Here is a 10385-nt window from a genome sequence, read left to right as displayed (position 1 = left end):
AATTGTTGAGAATGAGAATATGAGAATGGATCACCCCTCCCCAAGAAGAGCCGAATTCAGCTAAAAGTATGGAATTTGTCTTTCCAAAGGTGCTTCCAGCTGCCACATTAATGCTTCCAATGTTAATTCTACTAAAAAGCTCACTTCCTCGATTCCTTTTTCTTATACTGTCACCATAACAATTCTCTCAAATGGATGATTGATTCCAGGGTTTGGCTTTTATGCTTCTTAGGTGCCCACTATTTATGGCCTTAGTTCAGTATGTTTTTCTCCCGAATCACAGGGTTCTTTTAAGACTAATCTTACTTATGGTAATATATGATTATAACCACTTCAACAAGTTTTTATATATTCTCAGAATTAGATTCTGTCACATTAATTACTTCTACGACAAGAAAGTCGTTTAATCACTAAGCCAACCCATCAAATTTTTAGTTAAGTGCATATTTTGAGTGAATGAAAAGTTATAAAATTAATTGAATTATAGAATTTTTTTTAAATTAATTGACTTGAGGTTTTGTGATTTGATCCTTCAAAATCAACTTTGGTGCAATTTTGATAGCCAAAAAAATAAGAGTTTAGTTCACTCATAAGGAGAAAGATTCAAACAGCACACAAATAATAGTGATTTTTACCATAAATGTGTTTTTATCATAGTCTATTTAAAAATCTTTTTGGTTGAGTAAGTTATGTATTGAGCTTTTAAGGTCTACTAAACTCTTTACACTAATTTATTAGGTTATACTGAACTTGCTAATGCATGTACTTGTCACAAAATTATTTCACAAAACACAATCTTGGAGTGAGGCCAACAATTTAAATGAATTTAAAGAAAGTTATACAGGAATAGCTACAAATATAGCTGGATGAGTTCATCACTAACAACTGATGGAGTAAGAACACCTAAATCAGTGAAAAGCAGAGTGAGATACTGAGGAGGAGTATAATCCCGCGCAGAACATTCAACCTCAACCTTGGATGGAACAGGCACACCAAAATCAACAGGGCGTAAGGCAGGGGCCAAATCCTTTTGGTCCAGAGGGTAAAATCGAGCAAACTGTCAATTACATACAGAATATGTACAAGGTCCATTACTAATCGAGTTTCATTTTGATACATGATTAATGTAAACATTTTATTCTGGCAATCAACCAGACAAAATTTTATATACAACTTTTAAAGTAGCTATTACAAAACTTAACAATCTTACCACTGTGCATACATGGCAACCATTATTGGGTGACTGTTATAAATTCCAATTTGAGTAGTATAAGAAGCATAATGTTGAATTAAGTATATAAGTAAGAGGTTGTCCTACTTAATCAACTGTGTTTTTTTTTGGGTAAGATTGTCTTCTTATAATCAAAATTACTGTGTGAAACACTGTATGTATTCTAATCAAAATCTTACTCATCAATATAACAAGTATGCAGAAAGATGAACATACCTTGTAGCTTTCAGCAGCCACATAAACTGGTTTGTTCATACTCTTGGCGACCATTGCAATTTGGTAAGTCCCCATCATGTTGATTATACCACCACTTTCAACAACTCCATCTGCCCCAACAAACACCATGTCAACCTCATCCATAGTATACGCCACTGCAGAGTCTATAACAAGCTTCACAGGCACATCAAGCTTCGCCAGCTCATTGGACAACCTCAAACCCGTTCTATCCGGTCTCCCCTCTACAAATTAAGACCGATCCATCAATTCCATCCTTAAAAAACTATTTAGCTATTTCTGGAAATAATAGAAATCACTCTGACCAGAAAGTTCAAATACAAAATATCCTTCAAATCACATGAATTCAGATATTAAAGTTTTTTCAATACTTTAGACATTCCCTGTGTAGGGGACACTAACACCACAGATACTGATACGACACAGACACAAAGATATCTAAAATGTAAGACACGGAGACACGAATCTATATATTATATAATTATGAATTATATAAATTGATAATAAAGATTTATGTGCACGAATATGTTTTAAATTTATTTTTTTAGCAGAAAGATATTTTTCATGACTGATTCAAAATATTTGTTTCTTATTTTTATAATCATAATAAAAATTTATAGAAATAAGTTTGAGTTTTTAAAAAAATTAATGTATTTTTACTTTTTAAAATTGTGTTAGAACTATAGTAGAATTGTCAGAAATTCAACAAAAATACATTTTGAATTGGATACTTCATGTCCTACAAGTGTCGAGTCCGATATAAGTATCTAACACAGACACGCAGAGAAGTGTCTGAGCTTCATATTTCATCACTACAAAAAAAAAAAATTGCTTTAGAGAGAGCAGAACCTGTGCAGAAGACTCTAAAGAGCTTGTTGTTCTGTGCGGCGAGTTTGAGAATCTGAAGCACGACTCTGGAGAAACCGTGAACAAGAATTGTGCAACCGTCGAAAATAAAATCCTGGCTGAGCATTGCAATGATTTCGCGAGCCTGAAAAAGGAATCGAGTGAGAGAGTGACGATGCGAGTGAGAGAGAAAGAGTGAGTGACCTTGAAGGAGATTTCGCCGAACTTATCGGCGCGTTCGAGCAAGCGAGACTTGGCGGAATTGAAGTCTTCGTATTCGAGAGCGGAGGTCCTGGTCACGTATCGCATGAAGAGATCGCAGGCGGCGGTTAAGGAGATGGAGGTTGTATCCCAACACTGCGTGCAGCGTAACACCGCATCAGAATCAGTTAATAATAATAATAATCAGAAAGGGGGTAGTTACTTTGAGGGAATCGGAGGCGTTTTTGAGTTGGATTTCGAGCTGCATCATGGTGGTGGCCGTGCTAGAGCGGATGACGGCGGCCAAGGCGCGAATGGCGGCGACGGCCTCCGCCAAATCGGGGTGCTTGCGCCAGGTGTCGAACTCGTGGATGACGGAGAAGGGTTTGTCGGCGGCGTCATTATGCGGAGGAGGAGAAGGAGGGCGATGGACGGTGGCGGACTGAGCCTGAGCGAGCCACTCGGTGCTGACTACGCCGAACTGCACCGCTCTGTTCTCGTAGTACGCCGATGTCTTCCGATTCTCCATTCAATTTCTCTTCTTTCTCCTCTCACCAATTTTCTTTACTTCACTCCCTTTTTTTATTTTTGCACTTTACAAATTATTTTTTGATAAATCAAAACAAAACAAAAATCCAATGAAATAGTTATATATTGTTGAGATATAAGGTCTCTTGGATAAAGTGACTGTTGTTGGACAAAAGATAAATATGTTTTTCTCTCAAATTCATTTTTATTTTTTATAAATTTTAGATTATTTAAATATTTATAGTATATGTAAAAATGATAAAAATAATTCATTTTTTATATAAAATTTGTTCGATTAATGAATTTCACAAAAATTAATAATTTCTGAAAAAACTAACAATTTCTTTATACACGAAAAGATTTATTTCAATAATTTACATAGAATAATTTAAAATTTAGATTAGAAAGAAAAACTAATTTTATATCATAATATAAGAAAAAAAATATTTGATTTAATTTATGATTATGATGAAAATAAATATATTAAGAAATTGAGATGTTTAAATAGTTCAACTGTGGATATTAAGTATTTTAAGTTAACCCTATTAAATGGAGACGTAAATAAAAATTAGAAAATATATATGTGAGAATTTGACGTATTGTTTGAACTAAATAACAAAACAGGATTTACATTAAAAGAACTTTTCTATTTTTATTTTAATGACGGTTTGGGGGATTAAAATACCTTCTTTAATAAATAAAAAATCGAAGTTAAATATTTTGATTTTCAAATTAAAAAAAAATGTAGAGAATTAGCTTTATACTTGTACTTATTATCAACATAAAATAGATATCCAAAGCCTCTTAAATCTCAAACATAAAATTAATCATTTTTTTTTTCACTTCTAATTCATTCGTTTAACTTTATACTTCTAATTTTCTTCAATACTTACAACCAAATCCTCCTATCACCTTTTTTTTTTTTTACTCAAATAATTGAACTTAAGTTGAATTGTGATAGAAAACTATTTAAAGAATTTAACTAAAAAATTAAACAACATTGATTAAGACTTTTTCTTTATCACCAATGAATAAATATATTTGAAACATTTAAAGAATATCTCAAAAAAAGTTAGATACTATTTATAATTTCCAACACAACATAATACATCAAATAAAAAATAAATAGTGATATTTCACTTTGCATAGTATTTGTTACTGGTAACATAAACAAGTTTTTCTGGGAAAGTACTCATGATAAACCTGTGATTATACTCCAACCATAAAGTCAATTTAGGTTCAAGTAAAATGTATAAGTTTAGATTTAAAGTTTCATTACATTCTACCCATTGGAGATGGTATCTATTTAAAATGGTTGTTTGAATCTTCTTAATATGAATGATTAAGCTTGACCCAAGTGCGGTTAATCGGTTAATCGTATTATAACAAGTGTTTAGGGTGTATTACTTGTTAATTAATCCTATTACTCAAATATAGTTTTATCTCATTGACGTGTTGTTCTCATGATGACATTTAAAGAGAGAGTCAAATGGTTGACTCTAGATATACAAATATTATTAAAATTATAAATTGGTAATAGATCTTACCTTTTATTTAATAAAACTCTTTTAATTTTGTTCTTTCAATATATTTCAAATATCTTATAAAAAAACTGTGTTAAACAACATATAATTAAGACTTCTATGTAGAGAATAAAAGGAAGCGTTTCCTGAACAAGCAAAAGTGAAATTAAATTTGATTTCAAAACGAGATCATTTAGTGATTGATCAATCACACACAAACATATATGCAAAGCTCAACATAGAAACTGTATTCAGCAACCGATTTGCTAATTCTAGCTAAAGACTTACTCAAATTTGCAAATCACTATGTTGTGGAAACAGTGTTGCCTCCAAAATACTTACATTTTACAGTTTATAAGATTGTATGCTACAACAAGCCCCATAACCAGAGAAAGATCTATGTTTTGCTCCACTACCATTGTGAAAACATCTTCTCCTAAATCAACTCCACTATGTGACTTCTTTCTCCTTAGCTGCTCATGCAAAACACAAAACAGGTATAAATAAAATAATAATAAGAATTCTAAAATACAAATGTTGTTACTTTTTTTTTTAAGATGGTGTAGTGGATCATTTATAAATTTTTCTTTTATCCAATTAAAGGTTTAGTCTTGAGTTACCTCTAAAGTCTTCTCTACTTGTTTTTTTTTTTTTTAGATTGGTGTCTTCAATTTCTAATTTATCTAAATTCAATCTAGTTTGTTTGTTTTCATTTTAGGTGGGTGGGTTATTGTTTTTCGGCTGAGTGTTTTGTTTGGGTTGTATGTTGTTTATCTATTGACCTCTTTTGTGGGTTTGAGTTTGTTGGATCAGATATGTTTGTTTTATGTTCTGTATAAGAGTTGGATTACCTTGAAGTGATTCTTATTTATCTATTCTTTCTTGTTGATAAAAAAAACAATGCTGATGTTTTCTTTATTGGTAGTTATTCAATGTATTTTCAATACTCAATATTTTCTTTCTAAGATACCTACTCCTTCTCATGTCTTTATATATGTTTAATGTTCATAGATTACACACTATGTTTGAGGATTTAGACTAAACAACCTTAATTTAATGCATTGTTTTTTATGCATGTGTCTCCTTTGCTATCATGGATATTAAATATGGATGAATTGAGTTCACAAGACATTTGAGGAATTGAAAGAAACTTTGCTAATTATAACAAGATATAAGAAACCTTTACCTCTGCAACTACCACCCCAACCTCATTAGATATTTTGCAAGCTGAAGTGCAGGTGCTGCTTTCTATTTTATGAATATAGGGTTGATTCTTGTCCAAACCAAGTTCAACTTCATAGATGGAACCCCCTCTAGAGATCTTATAAGTTTTGGAAACTCGAAAGCATGGTCCTTTCTGATCATTCCTTGTTGCTGGAAATCTATAACCCTCCCAAAACCTCGACAACTTATATTGCTAAACCACAAAACATCCAAACACAATGTTATCAGTTATTTTATGTGCAAGAAAAAACTCATCTGTCATAAAACAGTGCATGAAATCTGCTCACCTTTTTTAGCATGGTGAACAAAATATCACCATTTTGGTCCATGAGATGAACTTCATCTCTGTGCTTGCAGTTGTAGTTATCAACTCGGTATGCAATCTGGCCATTGGAATCAAACACAGTGCATCCCTTTCCATTCAGCACAAGAGATTTCATCCACAGGGTAAGAGTCTCTTGCTTGCAAGTGAAACTGCAGGTAGTGGAGGGTTCTAGTGCTTGAGGACAAACTTTTCCCATGGTTGAAGTTGTGTGCAGCATGTCACCAATCACAGGCTTTTATATATACTAATGAGATAATCATATATCTATAGCCACATGAAATTTTTAATCATAGTCGGTTAAAGAAAAAAAGCATAGGTTAGTGAGTGGTTTTGGCAAAACAAGAAAATAATAATACAAAGCAGACATGATATATAAAATACAATATCATGTAAAGTTTGTTAACTATATATGTTTTGCTTTAATATGATTTGTTGACGTGTTCTTTGAAGTTAAAGCAAAATCCACAATTGCAAGCGTAAGCTTGTTTAGAAGTAATTGGCTTAAACCTTATCATGAATATATAATAGTGACTTTTTTCTGCAGGTCTTATCAGAGGTTGCATAATATAATCCCCACTTGTTGCTTGATGATGAAATGCAGATCACTGTGTGCCATTCAATTGTTTGTTTATAGTATTTGTAGTTGCACAATGCAAAAGCTTCATTGTAGCATCTTATTATTATTATTATTATCAAACAATGTACGAAGGCTTCAAAATAATAGTATTTTATAGTATACTTGTTGGGACACATTTAGTTCACTCTCTGCATTTTTATACTTTCATTTTTAAAACTCATTCAAATGTATAATTTTTAAGTTATATTATTTTGGGTAAGTAGCTGTTTTAGCACAATAAAGACTTTATCTTATTTTTAGTATAATCAAAATATTAACAGTCTAGGAGTAATTTTTTTTTAATTTTATTAGTTTTGTTTGAATGTGTTAATGATTCAGGTAATTGACGATGTATTTTGATAAATATTAAAGAAAAAGAAGTAAAAGACTTTTTAAGATTAATTGCATATTAGTATTTATTTTTTTCTTTCTTTTAAATACGCGTTTATTATCTTCTAATGATTAAATGTGCATATTTACATCGATCATTTACAAAAAAAATAATAAAATTGTCTGAATTAAAAAAAATATTAATATTTTTTAATAAGAATAAATATGTTAATATTTAATGTTCTGAATCGACTTTTTTTTTATTAGAGAAGATAATATTTTTTTTTGTGGGCTTTTAATATGGTGATTATGGAGACTTTAACAAATTAAAAACGTAATGTAATACTTGTCTGAATTAATGTGTAAAAATCAAATTTAGGGTTACTCATATTTTGTGTGAAGGGAATGCGTGTGTGCTGATAAGTTGACTAATTTAGGATTTATTCATATAGAATCCTTTCATTGGTATAATAAGACTTCCATCTAGTCTGTTCTAGGATTCTTTATTAATAGGTATAGTTTACCTATATATCGTTTTTGTTAACATATATGTTTTTGTCTAGTTCCCACATATTTTTGTATTTTTTTTCTTTTTTTAATAATATTTTTTTTTCATGTGATGACAAATGATTGTTGTTACTTGAAGTATCAGCCAAACTGAGATGTCAAGTAGCGTGATGATTAACATGAAAGTTTTTTTTTTTTAAAATAAAAAAATAAAATTTTATTAGTATATTGATAAAAATATATTAGTATACTAATATTATTACCTTTATCTGAGATAACTATACTATCTTTGTCATATATCATGATGAATATTTTAAATTTATTAGGTCAAAACTTTTTTTTTTCAATATTAAAATGATAGTTGATTCAACATGTTAGTGGTTAAACTAACTTCTTCCATGTGAATGTTTGCATTTGGTCCAAGTCTTCAAATTTATTAGGACTTGGGTAAAATATTGCTTGAAAACAAATTACTATGACTGATATTCACTTCTTATAACCACCACATTCTCTCTTTTGATTTCAGACTTTGTTTAATATTCGTTGATACTTTGTTCGAAGTTTCTTTCCATACAGAATTACAAAAGGATGAAATATTTCTTTATTAAATTTTATAAAATTAGTTTTTTATATTTCATACTTAAATCCGTTCTTGTTTAGGGAAAATTTTAATTTATTTTTTTCTTATTTTTTAATTAAAACATTTTATGAAGTAACTTACTAAAACATTATCATACTGTCTTATAAGATGAAAAAAAGATATGGACTATTTAATTAAAATAATTAAATAGCAACTAAATTTAGAGACAAAAATAGTTTGTCATTATATTAACTAAATTAGATACTAATTTACTGACTAAAAAATTATTCATATTTAAAGTGGTTTCTATTATTAGTAAAAATTTATAAAATGATTTCTAAATTTGTATCTAAATTAATTAACTACGTTTTAGCACTAATATTTTATATTAAATTAGTTTTTAAAAGATTAATGGAGACTAATTTAGAATATAAAGTAATAAGTAGTTAAAACCTTGATAGGTAATAGTTAGATACCAACTTAAAAATTATTTTATAAATTTTTATTTATAATAGAAATTACTTTAGATATAATATAGTGTTTTTAATTTATAAAATGGTTTCTAATTTAATCAAATAATAATTAATTATTTTGGTCTCTAAAATTAGTTTCAATTTAATAATTTTCTTGTAGTGAAAATAATTGTTTGTAAAATAAATTATGCGTCTAGGATAATGACTTAAAATTGTAAAAATAATATTGAATTGAACTATTTTTAATTTGTATTTATTTTTCAATAACTATTTTCTTTTTAGTTTCATACACTTTTTTAAGCTACTTTTTTTAGCATTCGAACGAAATTAATTATTTTACCAATACTTTTCATTAAACTTACCAAAAAAAAATTATAACAAAAAAAATTATAAAGAATTTAAATCATTATAACAATAATGAATTTTTAAAAATAATATAATTTCGTAATTATCTCATATAATGAATTTAGTTTAGTAAATATATTTCTTTTAAATAAAAATAAGACTAAATTTTTATTTATGTTATATAAAAAATAAATTTTAACTATTTAGTTATTTATTTTTAGAAATTTTATATTTTTCTTAAATTATTTTATCTAAATTTCTTACACACAAGAAATTCATTAAATAGTAACCAAATTTAGAGAAAAAAAATAGTAGTTACTATATTAACTAATTAAATTAGATATTTTTTAAAAACTAAAAAATTATTAATATTTTTTTATTGTTAATAAAAAATTATAAAATTGTTTTTAAATTATATCTAATTTAGTTAATATAATAACTAATTATTTTGATTTTTAAAGTTAATATTTATTTAACAATTTTATTACAGTAGTCTTAACAATTTCAATCTACCAAACAAAAATATGGGTAACCTATAAGATACAAATTTAATACCATCCTATAAAAAGAAATCAACACTAACCCAATTATCTCCAATGTGGTGAATTCATCCATGACACTAATGTGCTAGATTCTAATTAATAGTTAACCAACATTATATTTTTTTCATAACTAAAATTCATAATATATATAAATATATTTTTAATACTTTTTGTTACTTAATAAGATTTAATTAATATTTAGTGAAGTATAACAGATTTACAATTTTATTTATTTGAAACACTTTGGATTAACACTTTTTAAAATTATTTTATTGGGAATTAAACACGATTTAATTATAATTTGACTCACAATAATAATAGATGTATCTACAACAATTTTAATTTTTCTCTCAATAATTAAAAAAAAAATTTAAACATAATTCGCTTGTAACTTAATTTTAATTCATGTAATCTTTATCATAAAATAATTGATACTATCTATAACCATTTATTTAATAATATTTATTTTACTATAATAATTAAACTGGTGAAGTTAGCTAGATTGTTAAGTTGAGTATTTACCATTTGACTTAACATAAACGTTATCTAACAAAATACAATTTCAAATAAAATGAAAAGAAAAAATATTTAAAATACTTAACGGTTAATTATTTTCTTTTGAAATTCTTAATAATTATTCAAAAGTGTAATGAAATTAAAATATTTTTTTTTAATATTTTGGTCAAACACATATAAAATGCATTTTCTTTTACCAAACTAAAAATAATATTTTTAAAATGTGTCATAGTCAATAGTTTTTGTTTAATAATATTAAAAGTTATTAAACCCCATAAAAGATTATTGAAAAAACAAAGTTTTTGCTATTCTAACTTTAATCAGATACAAGCAAAAAGAGATAATGACATTATAAATATGTTAA

At 27.6% G+C, this 10385-nt stretch overlaps 2 protein-coding genes across 2 annotated transcripts; both read right to left on the bottom strand.

Moving 5' to 3' along the window:
- Nucleotides 1-797: 797 nt before the first annotated feature.
- Nucleotides 798-3233, bottom strand: LOC137818417 (uncharacterized). The gene is made up of 5 exons (XM_068621837.1): nucleotides 2736-3233; nucleotides 2516-2668; nucleotides 2315-2456; nucleotides 1448-1689; nucleotides 798-1057 (listed from the first exon to the last, which is right to left on the bottom strand). Exons 1-5 carry the CDS (start codon nucleotides 3039-3041, stop codon nucleotides 851-853), a joined length of 1050 nt encoding a protein of 349 aa, XP_068477938.1. The 5' UTR covers nucleotides 3042-3233; the 3' UTR covers nucleotides 798-850.
- Nucleotides 3234-4705: 1472 nt separating this feature from the next.
- Nucleotides 4706-6452, bottom strand: LOC137818418 (protein LURP-one-related 11-like). The gene is made up of 3 exons (XM_068621839.1): nucleotides 6075-6452; nucleotides 5750-5980; nucleotides 4706-5036 (listed from the first exon to the last, which is right to left on the bottom strand). Exons 1-3 carry the CDS (start codon nucleotides 6327-6329, stop codon nucleotides 4902-4904), a joined length of 621 nt encoding a protein of 206 aa, XP_068477940.1. The 5' UTR covers nucleotides 6330-6452; the 3' UTR covers nucleotides 4706-4901.
- Nucleotides 6453-10385: the final 3933 nt, after the last annotated feature.

The sequence above is a fragment of the Phaseolus vulgaris genome, chromosome 10 (assembly GCF_000499845.2).
Source record: "Phaseolus vulgaris cultivar G19833 chromosome 10, P. vulgaris v2.0, whole genome shotgun sequence".
In the NCBI taxonomy this organism is placed as follows: Eukaryota; Viridiplantae; Streptophyta; class Magnoliopsida; order Fabales; family Fabaceae; genus Phaseolus; species Phaseolus vulgaris.
This window is presented reverse-complemented; position numbering and strand designations above follow the sequence as displayed.

What these genes read in the sequence shown, in the direction of transcription:
- LOC137818417 (XM_068621837.1), bottom strand. Translation starts at nt 3,041, where the DNA reads ATGGAGAATCGGAAGACATCGGCGTACTACGAGAACAGAGCGGTGCAG. An exon ending in CTTTAGAGTCTTCTGCACAG is followed by an intron (nt 1,690 to 2,314) that starts GTTCTGCTCTCT and finishes CTTAATTTGTAG; the next exon opens with AGGGGAGACCGGATAGAACG. An exon ending in TGGCTGCTGAAAGCTACAAG is followed by an intron (nt 1,058 to 1,447) that starts GTATGTTCATCT and finishes TGTAATTGACAG; the next exon opens with TTTGCTCGATTTTACCCTCT.
- LOC137818418 (XM_068621839.1), bottom strand. Translation starts at nt 6,329, where the DNA reads ATGCTGCACACAACTTCAACCATGGGAAAAGTTTGTCCTCAAGCACTA. An exon ending in TGTTCACCATGCTAAAAAAG is followed by an intron (nt 5,981 to 6,074) that starts GTGAGCAGATTT and finishes TTTGTGGTTTAG; the next exon opens with CAATATAAGTTGTCGAGGTT. An exon ending in TTGGGGTGGTAGTTGCAGAG is followed by an intron (nt 5,037 to 5,749) that starts GTAAAGGTTTCT and finishes TTGCATGAGCAG; the next exon opens with CTAAGGAGAAAGAAGTCACA.